We start from the raw sequence: 19591 nt of genomic DNA on the forward strand, positions 1-19591 counted from the left end.
AAGAACCAGATGCTCAGTGCACCTGTTTTATACTCCTAGCTACTGATATTTTAATTGTTTCAACCTTGATAACAAATCCCTTATCTTATACATTGTCATGTCAATACCAAAGTATTTTAAAACAGAACAAAATAATTTGCCGTAATATCGGAATACGCCAAGTGCTTAGAAACAAAAACACATCTTTGCAGCTGCCCAAGTAGGCAGTAAATAAAACGTCTTGTCTGACTACGAAGTAACCTTCTGAACTCATTCCGACTGAAATCTATATTTCAGGTGTTGACGGCTACATTTGGTCTTGAGATTAGATGGAATGGACGTTCAAGAGCTGAAGTCAGCATTTCAAGTGAATATAAAGATGGTGTATGTGGTCTTTGTGGTGACTATGATGGTGATATAACTAACGATTACTACACTCCAGAAAATCAGCTTGTAAGTACTTCATTATTATGTCTTTATCTGTATACATGTGTATGTGTCTGTATATGTGTCTATGTGTATGTGTGTGTGTTTGTGTATGTGTGTTTGTGTGTGTGTGTGTATGTGTGTGTGTGTCTGTGTGTGTGTGCACACATGTCTGTGTGTGTGCATATGTGTGTCTGTGTATGTGTGTATGTGTGTGTGTTTGTGTATGTGTTTGTGTTTGTGTGTGTGTGTATATACGTGTGTGTGTGTGTGTGTCTGTGTGTGTGCACACGTGTCTGTGTGTGTGCATATGTGTGTCTGTGTATGTGTGTATGTGTCTGTATATGTGTCTATGTGTATGTGTGTGTGTATGTGTATGTCTATGTGTATGTGTGTGTGTTTGTGTATGTGTATGTGTGTGTGTGTGTGTGTGTGTGTGTGTGTTTTCATGTCTTTGTCTATAGTAATTAAGTTTTTAATTCCTGTGGAATGCTGATTATTGGAACTTATATTTGGTTGGAAATTCATTTAAATATGTCAGCTGGGTTGTGTGTACTCTCACAGTAACACACTTGGGTTGTGTGTACTCTCACAGTAACACACTTGGGTTGTGTGTACTCTCACAGTAACACACTTGGGTTGTGTGTACTCTCACAGTAACACACTTGGGTTGTGTGTACTCTCACAGTAACACACTTGGGTTGTGTGTACTCTCACAGTAACACACTTGGGTTGTGTGTACTCTCACAGTAACACACTTGGGTTATGTGTACTCTCACAGTAACACACTTGGGTTATGTGTACTCTCACAGTAACATACTTGGGTTGTGTAACTCTCACAGTAACACACTTGGGTTGTGTGTACTCTCACAGTAACATACTTGGGTTGTGTAACTCTCACAGTAACACACTTGGGTTGTGTGTACTCTCACAGTAACACACTTGGGTTGTGTGTACTCTCACAGTAACACACTTGGGTTATGTGTACTCTCACAGTAACACACTTGGGTTGTGTGTACTCTCACAGTAACACACTTGGGTTATGTGTACTCTCACAGTAACACACTTGGGTTATGTGTACTCTCACAGTAACACACTTGGGTTATGTGTACTCTCACAGTAACACACTTGGGTTGTGTAACTCTCACAGTAACACACTTGGGTTATGTGTACTCTCACAGTAACACACTTGGGTTGTGTGTACTCTCACAGTAACACACTTGGGTTGTGTGTACTCTCACAGTAACACACTTGGGTTGTGTGTACTCTCACAGTAACACACTTGGGTTATGTGTACTCTCACAGTAACACACTTGGGTTGTGTAACTCTCACAGTAACACACTTGGGTTATGTGTACTCTCACAGTAACACACTTGGGTTGTGTGTACTCTCACAGTAACACACTTGGGTTGTGTGTACTCTCACAGTAACACACTTGGGTTATGTGTACTCTCACAGTAACACACTTGGGTTGTGTGTACTCTCACAGTAACACACTTGGGTTGTGTAACTCTCACAGTAACACACTTGGGTTGTGTGTACTCTCACAGTAACACACTTGGGTTGTGTGTACTCTCACAGTAACACACTTGGGTTGTGTGTACTCTCACAGTAACACACTTGGGTTGTGTGTACTCTCACAGTAACACACTTGGGTTATGTGTACTCTCACAGTAACACACTTGGGTTGTGTGTACTCTCACAGTAACACACTTGGGTTATGTGTACTCTCACAGTAACACACTTGGGTTATGTGTACTCTCACAGTAACACACTTGGGTTATGTGTACTCTCACAGTAACACACTTGGGTTATGTGTACTCTCACAGTAACACACTTGGGTTATGTGTACTCTCACAGTAACACACTTGGGTTATGTGTACTCTCACAGTAACACACTTGGGTTATGTGTACTCTCACAGTAACACACTTGGGTTATGTGTACTCTCACAGTAACACACTTGGGTTATGTGTACTCTCACAGTAACACACTTGGGTTATGTGTACTCTCACAGTAACACACTTGGGTTGTGTGTACTCTCACAGTAACACACTTGGGTTATGTGTACTCTCACAGTAACACACTTGGGTTATGTGTACTCTCACAGTAACACACTTGGGTTATGTGTACTCTCACAGTAACACACTTGGGTTATGTGTACTCTCACAGTAACACACTTGGGTTATGTGTACTCTCACAGTAACACACTTGGGTTATGTGTACTCTCACAGTAACACACTTGGGTTATGTGTACTCTCACAGTAACACACTTGGGTTATGTGTACTCTCACAGTAACACACTTGGGTTATGTGTACTCTCACAGTAACACACTTGGGTTATGTGTACTCTCACAGTAACACACTTGGGTTATGTGTACTCTCACAGTAACACACTTGGGTTGTGTGTACTCTCACAGTAACACACTTGGGTTGTGTGTACTCTCACAGTAACACACTTGGGTTATGTGTACTCTCACAGTAACACACTTGGGTTATGTGTACTCTCACAGTAACACACTTGGGTTATGTGTACTCTCACAGTAACACACTTGGGTTATGTGTACTCTCACAGTAACACACTTGGGTTGTGTGTACTCTCACAGTAACACACTTGGGTTATGTGTACTCTCACAGTAACACACTTGGGTTGTGTAACTCTCACAGTAACACACTTGGGTTGTGTGTACTCTCACAGTAACACACTTGGGTTATGTGTACTCTCACAGTAACACACTTGGGTTGTGTGTACTCTCACAGTAACACACTTGGGTTATGTGTACTCTCACAGTAACACACTTGGGTTGTGTGTACTCTCACAGTAACACACTTGGGTTATGTGTACTCTCACAGTAACACACTTGGGTTGTGTAACTCTCACAGTAACACACTTGGGTTGTGTGTACTCTCACAGTAACACACTTGGGTTATGTGTACTCTCACAGTAACACACTTGGGTTATGTGTACTCTCACAGTAACACACTTGGGTTGTGTGTACTCTCACAGTAACACACTTGGGTTGTGTGTACTCTCACAGTAACACACTTGGGTTGTGTGTACTCTCACAGTAACACACTTGGGTTGTGTATACTCTCACAGTAACACACTTGGGTTGTGTGTACTCTCACAGTAACACACTTGGGTTATGTGTACTCTCACAGTAACACACTTGGGTTGTGTGTACTCTCACAGTAACACACTTGGGTTGTGTGTACTCTCACAGTAACACACTTGGGTTGTGTGTACTCTCACAGTAACACACTTGGGTTGTGTGTACTCTCACAGTAACACACTTGCTTAAACGTCAACTCTTTAGTCCTTAGTGTTGATTCTTTTAAACATGTTACAATTTCTAAATGAACTGTGGACTCTTTTCATTTCTGCACTCCCTGAAAACTGAAAACAGGGAACCTAGGAAACTTAAAACCTGGAATGTTTGGCATCAAATTCTGATATAACGGCCAGATGTTATATTAACTATGGGTAAAGTTTCGGCTAGTTGGTCTGTGAACAGGCTTCATGAATTTTCTGATGAACAGATGATTATTTTGACTTAGCAATCCCTGAAAACTGAACATGGAAACCCAGGATTTTTGGCATAATCAAATCCTGTGATTGTGGCCGGACATTACCTATGGTTTCGGCTATTTTGGCTGGCTTCATGAATTTGAAAAGTTGCTTGTCTAATAATAGCTGCAGACATTTCTAAGAAGTAAAGTAGACTAATTAAACAAAGCAATTCCAAGGAATTTATCTTAAAACCACAGACATTTTTGAGGCATGGATATGTTTAGTTTCCATAGCAACAGTGGAAAAAATGATCTGGTTGCTCATAGCAATGTATGTAATGCAAACAGGAATGTTTTGATCTCTGGGAAACTCTATCCCATATATCTTGACTGACATCTATATTATTATGACAGGCAAACGACACCATACATTTAGGTGATATCTGGCAATCAAATCCTGAAGAATGTGTACCAACGCCTCAGAAACCTAATCCATGCGAAAGTGATCTTGCCATCAAGGAAGCTGCAGATTTACTGTGTAGTATTATTCTTGATAAAGAAGGTAAGATTTACTGTGTAGTATTATTCTTGATGGAGATTGATTCAAGTAATTTACATATGCAAATAGTGTAATTTATATATGCAAATAGTGCAATTTACATATGCAAATTGTGTAATTTACATATGCAATGGTGTAATTTACATATGCAAAATAGTGAAATTCACATATGCAAATGTGTAATTTACATATGTATAATAGTGAAATTTACATATGCAAATGGTGCAATTTACATATGCAAAATAGTGAAATTTACATATGCAATGGTGTAATTCCTACATGAAGGGATACAGTAAGCTTATCTGTCAGTGATCACAGTCTCTCCAAATTACATTGTATTAATGTTTGCTTAGTTGTCATAAAATCACAGGAAATGAAATTATGTATATTATGTATTTATTTATTTATTTATTTATTTGTTTGTTTGTTTGTTTGTTTGTTTGTTTGTTTGCTTATTTATTTATTTATTTGTTTGTTTGTTTGCTTATTTATTTATTTGTTTGTTTGTTTGTTATTTATGTATCTATTTATTTATTTGTCTGTTTGCTTATTTATTTATTTATTTGTCTATCTGTCTCTGTCTGTCTATCTGTTTGTCTGCCTGTCATCTGTTCATCCCTCCGTCCATATGTCTGTACATCTGTTGGTTTGTTTGTTTGTTTGCTTATTTATTTATTTATTTGTTTGTTTGTTTGCTTATTTATTTATTTATTTATTTATTTGTTTGTTTGTTTGTTTGTTATTTATTTATCTATTTATTTATTTGTCTGTTTGCTTATTTATTTATTTATTTATTTATTTGTCTATCTGTCTCTGTCTGTCTATCTGTTTGTCTGCCTGTCATCTGTTCATCCCTCCGTCCATATGTCTGTACATCTGTTGGTTGGTCGGTCGATCTGTCTGTCTGTCTGTCTGTCTATCTGTCTGTCTATCTGTTTGTCCCTCCATCAATGATCAACTCCTCAAAAGGGCAACAAAGATATATAATGACATTTTAAAACTAGACTTAAGTATACAGATGTTTAGAATTACATTTTGTTTTATTTTCAGAGATTGTTTTTTGAGCAATTCTTTTCTTTTCATTATTTGTAGTAAATGAAATAGCACATTCTAACAATTATGAACTTATCTAAATAAGAACAGAGAACAAATTGTAATAATATTCTTTGTTATAATTTTCAGGACCCTTTGCACCGTGTCACGAGATACCGAAACTATCACCAGCTAATTATTATGAGTCTTGCATGTACGATACTTGTGCATATTTAGAAGAGAACGAGGATGCAGTATGTGAGCCATTGGGTACTTATGCCCAGCAATGTGCAGACGCAGGTGGACCACCGGTTGAGTATTGGAATTATATTGAATGCTGTAAGTATGATATGATTTTAACAATTTTTCCTTCATTTAGAATTTTGACAAGAACTGAGATTCCACAATAAGTACGATGCAAAATATGAATTAAACATGTCAGATTGTCACATCGTCAAATGTTCATTCCAAGATATGATTTTTGTTGTTGCATAGAATTAGAATTAGAATTTATTTATATAGCGATATGTCAACGAAAACATTGTCCACATGATTCACATTGCTTTTACAATAATGCACAAATGTATACATTGATGATGTATTTGATGTGAATCCGTGTAAAGGATAGACTTACTAATGAGATATGTCAGGTAGACTGAACTACAAATTAATGACATATTTGATGTGAATCCGTGTAAAGGATAGACTAACTAATGAGATATGATAGACTGAACTACAAATTAATGACATATTTGATGTGAATCCGTGTAAAGGATAGACTTACTAATGAGATATGTCCTGTAGACTGAACTACAAATTAATGACATATTTGATGTGAATCCGTGTAAAGGATAGACTTACTAATGAGATATGTCCTGTAGACTGAACTACGAATTGATGACATATTTGATGTGAATCCGTGTAAAGGATAGACTTACTAATGAGATATGTCAGGTAGACTGAACTACAAATTAATGACATATTTGATGTGAATCCGTGTAAAGGATAGACTTACTAATGAGATATGTCAGGTAGACTGAACTACAAATTGATGACATATTTGATGTGAATCCGTGTAAAGGATAGACTTACTAATGAGATATGTCCTGTAGACTGAACTACGAATTGATGACATATTTGATGTGAATCCGTGTAAAGGATAGACTTACTAATGAGATATGTCAGGTAGACTGAACTACAAATTGATGACATATTTGATGTGAATCCGTGTAAAGGATAGACTTACTAATGAGATATGTCAGGTAGACTGAACTACAAATTGATGATGTATTTGATTTCATGGTTGATCTGTGATGACTGCATGAGTGACATATTGATTGTGATTGGTTGGTTGGATAATTGATTGATTGATTTGGTTGGTTAATGATGGATTGTTTGATTGATTGATTGATTGTTTTTATCAAACAGCTAATGACTGTCCGGCAGCTATGCAAATGAGTTCATGTGTTTCATCTTGTCCATTGACATGTGGAACTCAACCTGCGTGTAGCGATACCAAATGTATCCAAGGATGTACCTGTCCTGAGGGACTTTATCAAGATGGCGATAATTGTGTTACTCCTGACAACTGTGGTTGTGAACTAAATAATGGTGCTTCTTACTATTCGGTACGTATCACACACTTGACAAGCTAAACTGGGAGAATACTTTGCCGGGGCCATAATAATGTTTTTCTAACCTGTTTTGAAATTCTAAAATGAAAAGTCTATATCGTGACAAATTAGACTGAAAGGAATGACATCATGCCGAAGAGAGTAATTTTATTTACATATCACACATTTTCAATCCATACTTGTACTAAGTAGCAAGATGAGAATGTTTTGCATTAACCTTGGCCACTAAAACATAAACTGTAAGTGTTTTGTCAAGTGTCACATGTTACATATGTCAATTGTTAATAGTAGAGTGCCATGATATCTTTTCACGTCGCTCTGATTAAAGTGATCTCACACTACAGTTTTGTCTACTTTTGATGTTTTCAACAACCTCCAGGACACATAAATCAATGTGATAATTGCCAATTAGTCAGTCTGAATATCAAATGATTATTAAATAGGTTAATGATTTATGTAATGTTGACTGTTTTTAGGTCAATGACATCATTGGTGACCCTAACTGTCAAGAAGAGTGTGTGTGTGAACCAGGTGGTTTAATTAACTGTTATCCTGTTAATTGTCATGCTGATGCTTTCTGTGGTACCCAAGATGGCGTTGTTGGCTGTCATTGTGAGGAGGGTTATGACGGCACTGGATATACATGTGATGGTATGTAGTAATCAGAGATATATAAGGGTCCCAAAATTGAAAATGCTCAATACTCACTTAGTTGAAAATGGCAAAGTGTGTGTCAAATTACATGTGGAAGTGTTTAATGCTCCTACCTGGACTTTGTCAATTCTGGGATCCTTACATACCTGGTAATAATGTTATACTTTGCATTCTGAAATAGAACTTATGTCTAGTATTATGATATTTGATGTCAAATAAATAAAACATAATTCACAATTCAGTTGGAAAATTGACATCTTTAATTGCTCATCCCTTAGAATGACCAACGAATGTTAACCATGCTTGTGACACCAAATAAAATGAAGCACTAAACCCCCCCACTACCCCCCCCCCCACTAAATCCCCCCCCCCCCCTTCTCCATCAAGTAGTTGGTGGATTTTTACTGTCTAAGTGAAACAATAGGAACTGCAGGAATACAAAAAGATAATATTACAGTGTGTGTGTGTACCATTTGTCAGTTTTATGACTGCATGTTTGAAAAGAGATTATTAATAATTGCAACAATACCAAATCTGAGGTACAGTATTTTAAAGCGTTCTCATAAACAAAACTGTTAAAAACGAATGAAACAAATTGTAGTCTGACCGCAGTGATTGTGTTTGATTGATGTTTGGTGTAACTATAGTACTAGGATGATACATACTTTAAAAGTGGCATATAACAACACAATGTGATTAGTATTTGACCTAAGAGGTGCAGTCAGCATTAGTAATATCTGTGTAACCAGTGATATTTTGAATTGTTCATCACTCCACCGAAAGTTGCTGTATACATTTAACAGACGTATTGTAGAGAGTCGCAATACTTTAATTCGAATCTGCATAGACTCTGATGCATACTTTCTTTCAAACTTTTGGAAAAAGTATAGGATTGTCATGTATACTACAAGATAGTTGCTAGTTTAATATTATTTTATCTGTCTCTTTCTTTGTGTTTGTATGTTTTTTATATTTTTATGGGACATCTTGGTGGCCTGAATTAAAGAAAAAATAAATAATAAAGATTGTCTGATGGTCAATCGAATGGCATTACATTTACCCATGATACACTATTCAAGATGGCAAATGTGTTCAAAAAAAAGTTTCTTTCCATTTTGAAACTGATGTAAAGTTGTTTATTGATTATATTTTCTCCTACAGATGTTGATGAATGCACTAATAGTACAAATGAATGTCATGAGTACTCCACGTGTACAAACACCAAGGGAAGTTATGAATGTGCTTGCAATGAAGGTTTCCGAGGTGATGGCTATGACTGTGATGAAATCAATGAATGTCTAGAAGGCACTCATAATTGTGATGACAATGCTCATTGTAACAACACTCCCCTTGGTTCATTTACATGTACATGTCATGCCAGTTACCGTGGCGATGGAACAGTGTGTGATGGTTAGTGTCTTTTTTTTTTGGATACAAATATTTTAAAACACAAATATACTAATATATCAAACAGTTAATCCATTTTTAGCACAAATGAACTGAAGGTTCAGTAGTGCTATAGGCATGGCAAAGTGTCTGTCTGACTGTCTGTCTGTCTGTCTGTCTGTCTGTCTGTCTGTCTGTCTGTCTGTGTGTGTGTGTGTGTGTGTGTGTGTGTGTGTGTGTGTGTGTGTGAGTGTGTGTGTGTGTGTAAACAACTTAAAGTCAAACACTGCTGGACCGATTGCTTTGATATTTGGTGATCATGTTACTTCTGGTGTGTAGTTGGGAAATTGTTCAAATGAAAATGATTGCATCAGAGATGTGGGTTTTGGGTCAAAAATGTGATTTTTGGTAAAAAAACTTAAACTCCAAAACTACTGGGCAGATTGGCATGACATTTGATGGGAACATCCTTAGATGTGAGTTAATTAAGATTTGTTCATGACATGATGATTCCCTTAGTAATATGCAAATTAGGGCTAAAAATGTGTCTTTTTGGTCAAAAACCTATAATTCCAAAACTAGGGATGCATCTGTGGGTGTATAGATGAAGAAATATTGAGCATATAATGATCTCATCAGTAATATGTAAATTAGGTATAAAAATGTGAATTTTGGTCAAAAATTTATCTCAAAAAGTACTTGGTCAATGAGACTGAAACTTGGTGAGATGTTTCTAGAAGTGTTATTCTGCAGATTTTCTTCAAAATATTTTGACACAATTGGCTCTAGCAACCATGACCACGACCTTAGCAACAACCGAATGGCAGTATATTTTGCTCAAATAACAACATCATCTGGTAGGCAAGTGAGTAAACATTCAAAAAATGTATGCAAATATATCAGCAACATGACCAAGCCCATAGCAACAGCCAAATGATCGCGTATATCTCAAAGATAGCAACATGGTTGGATAGGCAACTGGCCTATTGTTAGCATGGACTAGCAAATGGATAAACATTTTTCAAACTGTACAGTTGTGCTACAACGCCATTGGCAGTATTTTTTAATTTAGTTTAGCTTTGGATTTGAATATATGAAAACCATAGAAATATAGCAAATATCACCTTCAGATGGAAAGTGTACCCAGAATGTTGAGAAATACAACCATATTATTACATTCATAGGGTAGAATATGTAATTTATTCTGGTATCAGGTAGTCAGTATAATGTAAATAAATGGTTTGGTAATATGAACAGTAAACAAAGACATGCAATAAATGATTTGATAGTATGAACAGTAAACAAAGACATGCAATAAATGGTTTCTTTTTTTGGTAATACGAACAATAAACAAAGACATGTAATAAATGGTTTGGTAATACGAACAATAAACAAAGACATGTAATAAATGGTTTGGTAATACAAACAAACAAAGACATGTAATAAATGGTTTGGTAATACGAACAATAAACAAAGACATGTAATAAATGGTTTGATAATTTGTAATGATCTTGCATTATCTTAAAGATATCGATGAATGCACAGAAAACCGAGATGATTGCCATACCACCAGTACTGACTGTGAAAATACAGTTGGTGGTTTTCTTTGTAACTGTAAGACTGGATTCTCAAGATTGAACGAGAAGAGATGTACAGGTAAGCAAATTTCACATTCTTGAAGAATAATAGTTACTACATCATGCTATGGACAGCATGGTGTAGTAAATACATAGACAGAATGTCACATTACAATACAACATACTATGGAAAGTATGGTATAGTAAATACATGCACAAAATGTCACATTACAGTACAACATACTATGGACAGTATGGTATAGTAAATACATAGACAGAATGTCACATTACAATACAACATGGTATGGAAAGTATGGTATAGTAAATACATAGACAAAATGTCACATTACAGTACAACATACTATGGACAGCATGGTATAGTAAATACATAGACAAAATATCACATTACAATACAACATACTTATGGACAGCTTGGTATAGTAAATACATAGACAGAATGTCACATTACAATACAACATGCTATGGAAAGTATGGTATAGTAAATACATAGACAGAATGTCACATTACAATACAACATACTATGGACAGTATGGTATAGTAAATACATAGACAGAATGTCACATTACAGTACAACATACTATGGACAGTATGGTATAGTAAATACATAGACAGAATGTCACATTACAGTACAACATACTATGGACAGTATGGTATAGTAAATACATAGACAGAATGTCACATTACAGTACAACATACTATGGACAGTATGGTATAGTAAATACATAGACAGAATGTCACATTACAATACAACATGCTATGGACAGCATGGTATAGTAAATACATAGACAAAATGTCAAAAACATGAGTCTTGTCAAACCACTGACAACAGCTAATTACATTATAAGTAATGATCAAAGCCACTTAATTAATTAATCACCGTCATTATTTTGTCTTGCAGATAACGATGAATGTACTTCAGATACACACAATTGTTTAAGAGATGGTACAGCGATATGTGAGAACAATATTGGTAGTTTTGATTGCTCATGTATAAGAGGGTACAATGGAGATGGTGTCAGTGTTTGTGAAGGTTGGTTTATGTTTTATAATGTTTAAAAGATGATGCAACTATATGTGAGGATACTGTTGGTTACTATTATATATAAAGCCATTTCTTCCCCCGTTTAGGCATATAGAGATAAACATGGCTAGGGAGTCAAGTTGAAAGCTTTTGTAAAAGCTGTCGTCTTTGCAGTTGTATGAAATGGGATAGAATTATTTAGAGTAACATAAAAATTGATTTATCATACTGTTGAAATCTAAGATTAGAAGTAAATACTGATTTATCATACTGTTGAAATCTGAGATTAGAAGTAGATAATGATTTATCATACTGTTGAAATCTGAGATTAGAAGTAGATAATGATTTATCATACTGTTGAAATCTGAGATTAGAAGTAGATAATGATTTATCATACTGTTGAAATCTGAGATTAGAAGTAGATAATGATTTATCATACTGTTGAAATCTGAGATTAGAAGTAGATAATGATTTATCATACTGTTGAAATCTGAGATTAGAACTAAATATTTTGCCTCATAAAATGTAGCCATGACAATGTTTGTAATAATGATATTTGTGAGACACATACATGTTCAAGTTATTTGTTATACATTAATTGATGCTAATTAGTATGTCCCTCTTCTAATATATATATTAGATTATTTGTTTGTGTACATATCATGTACATATAACGGTTCTAACATTTATATACTTATTGCAATATTGATATCTGAATTATCAAAGATGATTGGGTACGGTATTTGTTAGCTAAATTGCATCAATTTGAATGGATAAAAAGTTACATTGTGTCAAATTAAACAGTCAAGCCCATTATCCCAATAAATTAGCTACTGACCAAATGGTCAAATTGTGTTTGAGAGATTTAAATAAAGATAAAGATCACTACAAGCTGCTTTCTGTTACTCTTGATAGAAATTGATGAATGTGCAGAGGATGGTTTGAATTCATGCAGTCCACAGGCTAACTGTACAAATACTCCTGGATCTTATATCTGTATTTGTAAAGAAGGATATCTCGGTACAGGAGAAGTCTGTGAAGGTAATCCAACTTATATCAAACTCTCAAATGTACATACTTAGAGAAAAGGGAATCAGAATAAGTATTACAGCAAAGCTATGTATGTATGTATGTATGTAGATGCAGAAACAGCTATAGAATAATATACCAGGCAGATAAAACATCAGACAGACCGACAAACACCTTGTATGTCTAAGAGCAAGGACAAACAAACAAACAGCAATACAATAATATACCAGGCAGATAAAACATCAGACAGACCGACAAACACCTTGCAGAGAGATAAGTATGTCTAAGAGAAAGGACAAACAAACAAACAAACAAACAGCAAGAGCATGCATATGAGTAAAGATGTACATGTATATACATTTTGGTAGACCTTAAAGTGTAAAATATGCCAGATACAAACATGTAGCAGTCTAGCCAGTGAGACAACTTTAGAAATGGTATAAATTATCAAAAACTGTTTAGCTAGATATACCGTTTAAATTATCAAAAACTGTTCAGGTAGATATACTTTTAAATTATCAAACTGTTCAGGTAGATATAGTTTTAAATTATCACACTGTTCAGGTAGATATAGTTTTAAATTATCAAACTGTTCAGGTAGATATACTTTTAAATTATCAAACTGTTCAGGTAGATATACTTTTAAATTATCAAAAACTGTTCAAGTAGATATACTTTTAAATTATCAAAAACTGTTCAGGTAGATATACTTTTAAATTATCAAACTGTTCAAGTAGATATACTTTTAAATTATCAAACTGTTCAAGTAGATATACTTTTAAATTATCAAACTGTTCAGGTAGATATAGTTTTAAATTATCAAACTGTTCAAGTAGATATACTTTTAAATTATCAAACTGTTCAAGTAGATATACTTTTAAATTATCAAACTGTTCAGGTAGATATACTTTTAAATTATCAAACTGTTCAAGTAGATATACTTTTAAATTATCAAACTGTTCAGGTAGATATACTTTTAAATTATCAAACTGTTCAAGTAGATATACTTTTAAATTATCAAACTGTTCAGGTAGATATAGTTTTAAATTATCAAACTGTTCAAGTAGATATACTTTTAAATTATCAAACTGTTCAAGTAGATATACTTTTAAATTATCAAACTGTTCAGGTAGATATACTTTTAAATTATCAAACTGTTCACGTTGATATACTTTTAAATTATCAAAAACTGTTCAAGTAGATATACTTTTAAATTATCAAAAACTGTTCGGTCTGTTTGCTTGCTTTACCGCTAACGCCGTAAATCTTTATAATTTTATGAACAGTTCCTGGACCTGGTACAAATGATTGTGATGATAATCCATTGTATTACTGTGGTGAAGGAGGAGAGTGTACAACTCTACAGGATGATGTCAGTATTTGCATATGTGATGTAGGCTATTTACATTATTCAACTCCACCTGAATGTAGAGGTAAGTGAAGTTACGGCATCTTGGGAAGAATTTCACAGAAATAAATTTCCTCATGGCACAATTATCTCAAAACTTCTTGTATGGAAGTTTGCTTCTGGTTCTTCTGAAATTTAAAAAAAATGTTAATAGGAGTTGGACTAACATTCTCTTTTCAAGCAAGTTGACAATTGTTTTTTATTATTTTCCAAGTGTGCACACACATGTTCACATGACAATCTATGACATCATATCCATCATGACAATCTATGACATCATATCAATCATGACAATCTATGACATCATATCCATCATGACAATCTATGACATCATATCCATCATGACAATCTATGACATCATATCAATCATGACAATCTATGACATCATATCCATCATGACAATCTATGACATATCCATCATGACAATCTATGACATCATATCCATCATGACAATCTATGACATCATATCCATCATGACAATCTATGACATCATATCCATCATGACAATCTATGACATCATATCAATCATGACAATCTATGACATATCCATCATGACAATCTATGACATCATATCCATCATGACAATCTATGACATCATATCCATCATGACAATCTATGACATCATATCCATCATGACAATTTCTACTTTCATAGACAAGGATGAGTGTACCAATGGTGAGAATCCATGTGACATTCATGCAGACTGTACTAATACAGATGGTAGTTATATTTGTCAATGCTGGGATGGATTTACTGGTAATGGTAAAACATGCAATGGTAATTAAAGTTAATTTGATGTTGAATTAACCATAGACATTTGAGAGTGTCTGAGTGAATTCACATGTTGACAGCCACAGACAGACAGAGACAGAGACAGAGACAGACAGACAGACAGACAGACAGACAGACAGAGAGACAGAGAGAAGAGAGAGAGAGAGAGAGAGAGAGAGAGAGAGAGAGACAGACAGACAGACAGACAGACAGACAGACAGCCAGACAGACAGACAGACAGACAGACAGAGAGACAGAGAGAGAGAGACAGACAGACAGACAGACAGACAGACAGACAGAGACAGAGAGAGACAGAGAGAGAGACAGAGAGAGAGACAGACAGACAGACAGACAGACAGACAGACAGACAGAGACAGAGAGAGAGAGAGAGAGAGAGAGAGAAAGAGAGAGAGAGAGAGACAGACAGACCTATATTATATAATCTTCCTTTATGCAAAGTTAAAATGATTATTTTGATTGCTCTTTTCTTATCATATGTACTGTACCAGACTGAGAACATCTGATTTTTTTTCCATTACTCCTTGATAGATATTGATGAATGCAGTGAAGCGACAGATGATTGTAACACCCATGCTACCTGTATTAACACAATTGGCAGTTACCAATGTTGTTGTCCAAAAGAATACACTGGTAATGGCAGGATGTGCCATAGTAAGTTTGTTTACATGTTTGTTTACTTGCAAAGCTCATTGTCAAGCTTAATAAGTATTATTTTTATTGATACATTTCTTACAAGCTTGCAATTTTACTCTTTCTCAGGTAAACAGTTACTTAAGATAAACGACAAAATTTATTTCTAAACATATTTTGTGAAGTCTAATGAATTAATCTTGATCTCTGTCTTTCTGAAAATGAATTTGGTTTACCATCAATTTTTTTTGTTTTTATTATTATGTGATTATTATTGATTAATATAATGATGATTAATATGATAAATGAATTTTATTATTATGTGATTATTATTGATTAATATAATGATGATTAATATGATTAATGAATTTTATTATTATGTGATTATTATTGATTAATATAATGATGATTAATATGATTAATGAATTTTATTATTATGTGATTATTATTGATTAATATAATGATGATTAATATGATTAATGAATTTTATTATTATGTGATTATTATTGATTAATATAATGATGATTAATATGATAAATGAATTTTATTATTATGTGATTATTATTGATTAATATAATGATGATTAATATGATTAATGAATTTTATTATTATGTGATTATTATGATTTTTATAAATGTGATATTTTCATTACTCTTTGTGTATTCACAAGTAAGTGTTAATTTGTGATCAAATCAAATGTCCTATGTTGTTCCAATAGAAAAAAATGAACACATTTTCAAATTTTGTGTATTTATGTATTTATTATCATCATCATTGCACATTAATTCAAATGACCTTTCTGAGAATAATTTTTTATTACAATAAATTACTACTATTCTTGGCATAATTTTTCTCATATTTAATTTCTTGCAAAGAAATTCTCTTGTCAAGAAAACAGTATTAACATCTAAATGCTATTTCTTTTCACATTCCAAAAGGTATCAATGAATGTGATATTGGACAGGATAATTGTCAGGAGAATGCACTCTGTAGAGACCTACCCTATGGATTTAAATGTGAATGTTCTGAAGGCTATGCTGGACATTGTGATCATTGCCAAGGTGAGTTATTACCCAAACTAAAATAACTATATTAGAGTTTCAGTTAATTCCGTATGATGTATTAATGTCTCACACAACTTACGTTTGTTACAAATTACAACCACAAATGGACACTGTGATAGCTTATTGTGCTTTATTCCAGTCTATTCAACAATACCATGATTATATTAAATACGACTAAAATGGAAACATGTCTTTTATTGTTTTTGTTAACTTATAATTTCAGAGTTGGATGAATGTGAATATGAAATTGACATGTGTGGATCACATTCCAGTTGTGTAAACACTGCTGGATCCTTCCGATGTCAATGTGATGCTGGTTATAATGGTGATGGTTATGTATGTCTAGGTGAGTATAAAATACCATGTGTAAGCCAAATTAAACATGATGAAACAGAAAATATGGAATTTATGCCACTGTAGTCAGAATCTCCATTAATATCTCAATTTTCTTCTGAAATTAATGTTAATAAGTTATTATCATATTATTATCCCATAGTTTCTCTCATTTAGCCAGACATGCGGCGTGACATGACTTTGAGTCATAGTGACAAGGCCCCCTATGTGACTTGTATTTTTCTTGTTTTTTTTTGTATGATGTGTCAGGGGACCTTATGTCACTCATATTTTTTTGTCTTTTGTATGATGTGTCTAGTTCTTGGCACTCTCTGGTGTATGTTCATGACAAAAACATAGAGTTTATGTGTGGTGAAGCAAGGAATGTAGGCGCCAGTCTATTAAGGAAGTGTCTGACAGTAAAATGAAATGGGTTGGATAGATTATTTAGGAAACAAAAGGACTGCTAGGGGGACAGAAATGATATGTCATGAGATAACTTATCTTCTTTATTCTTTATACATTCAGATCAGAATGAATGTGTACATGGTCTCCATGGTTGCAGTGATAATGCTATGTGTAAGAATTCCTATGGTAGTTTTGTCTGCACCTGTTTGATTGGCTACGAGGGAGATGGCACAGTGTGTTACGGTACAACATATTCTGTTTGTCTATAGTTAATTTTTGCATAATACATTAGCCAATTAACATTAGTAATTTACATTCTCAGTTTACACTTATTTCCAAAAGTCACATGACCAGCGTGGAATATAAAATATATGTCTTGTGTTCAATCTCAGTCTAATGTTCAATCCATTGCAGCAACATTGTCTATAAAGGTTACGTAAGTGGACTATATCCTCCAACTCTAGCAAGTACCACTATTAGTGGTTACGTAAGTGGACTATATCCTCCAACTCTAGCAAGTACCACTATTAGTGGTTACGTAAGTGGACTAATAACTCCAACTCTAGCAAGTACCACCACTAGTGGTTACGTAAGTGGACTAATAACTCCAACTCTAGCAAGTACCACTATTAGTGGTTATGTAAGTGGACTAACAACTCCAACTCTAGCAAGTACCACTATTAGTGGTTACGTAAGTGGACTATATCCTCCAACTCTAGCAAGTACCACTATTAGTGGTTACGTAAGTGGACTAACAACTCCAACTCTAGCAAGTACCACTATTAGTGGTTACGTAAGTGGACTAACAACTCCAACTCTAGCAAGTACCACCACTAGTGGTTACGTAAGTGGACTAACAACTCCAACTCTAGCAAGTACCACCACTAGTGGTTACGTAAGTGGACTAACAACTCCAACTCTAGCAAGTACCACTATTAGTGGTTACATAAGTGGACTAACAACTCCAACTCTAGCAAGTACCACTATTAGTGGTTACGTAAGTGGACTAACAACTCCAACTCTAGCAAGTACCACTATTAGTGGTTATGTAAGTGGACTAACAACTCCAACTCTAGCAAGTAACCACTGGTTACGCAATTTTGTGGACTAACAACACAAACTTTCAGACTAGCGTAATACTGTGAAATTCTCATGATTTCTATTTGCATACAAAAACCCACAGATATTGATGAGTGCAGTACCAACACTGATAAATGTGATGCCAATGCAAACTGTACAAATACAGAAGGATCGTACATTTGTATCTGTAACGATGGCTACATTGGAGATGGAAGACACTGCTTTGGTAGGTTCAATTTATTGTGTTTTGCTAAATGCAAATAACCATACCACAGAAGAAAGAATAACAACCATATAGAGCAACAAATAATGAAGTAATAGAATATGAAAGAATTAACTCCATGACATGCAAGTGCAAGTGTGGTGTACTCAGGGTATTTGGATGAGTGCTTGCAGTGTTCTCTGCACCCATACTTTCACAAGCTTAGTGAGTGAAAGTGCAGCAGAAAACATGGCATGCACGAGTGCAAATACCCCTGAGAACCCACACTGGAACTCACATTGCATGGGGTTCTATTATTATTACATAATGCTTAACTGAAATGGCAAATTTCACGCAATTTTGTGTGTAGTGAACTATTGTGTTCTCATTTGCATATCATTTGCTATATTGCTACATTGTATAGCATGATATGAGAGAATTGTGCTTCAGAAAAGTTGGACATCTTAATTGCTACATTGTGTAGTATGATATGCTGTATGCTGTAGTGTGTGGTATAATATCGTCAAACAATCAATCAATCAATCAATCAATCAATCAATCAATCAATATCATTATTATCATATGTAGATATCATTAAATTAGAAGCATTTGAATGAATGTGTATTTTCTTGCATTATGCTGACGATTTCATAGCAAGGACATACTAGTATTACAAATGGTCAAGTTCTTTGCAAGGTTGATGTAAGTGTTGCCTTCTAAAAGACATCAAAGAATGTAAAATGGGGTAGTTGGAAAATATGAAACTCTATATCAAATCTGAATCTGAATCTGAAGATATTTAAGATAAAGTTTATATTTGAATGAAATTGTCTTTTTAAATGTTTAT

General features: G+C 34.4%; 1 protein-coding gene across 1 annotated transcript in view; it reads left to right on the forward strand.

Moving 5' to 3' along the window:
* Positions 1–19591, forward strand: part of LOC144450139 (uncharacterized) — a 110647-nt gene that overhangs the window by 22847 nt on the left and 68209 nt on the right. The window contains 17 exon segments of the mRNA XM_078140706.1: positions 277–432; positions 4329–4476; positions 5656–5844; positions 6934–7133; positions 7616–7790; positions 8955–9203; positions 10707–10835; positions 11676–11807; positions 12714–12839; positions 14114–14255; positions 14257–14260; positions 14895–15012; positions 15556–15678; positions 16596–16718; positions 16945–17067; positions 17583–17705; positions 18646–18768. Of these exon segments, the coding sequence (XP_077996832.1) occupies positions 277–432; positions 4329–4476; positions 5656–5844; positions 6934–7133; positions 7616–7790; positions 8955–9203; positions 10707–10835; positions 11676–11807; positions 12714–12839; positions 14114–14255; positions 14257–14260; positions 14895–15012; positions 15556–15678; positions 16596–16718; positions 16945–17067; positions 17583–17705; positions 18646–18768 (2383 nt within the window).

The sequence above is a fragment of the Glandiceps talaboti genome, chromosome 19 (assembly GCF_964340395.1).
Source record: "Glandiceps talaboti chromosome 19, keGlaTala1.1, whole genome shotgun sequence".
Lineage (NCBI taxonomy): Eukaryota > Metazoa > Hemichordata > Enteropneusta > Spengelidae > Glandiceps > Glandiceps talaboti.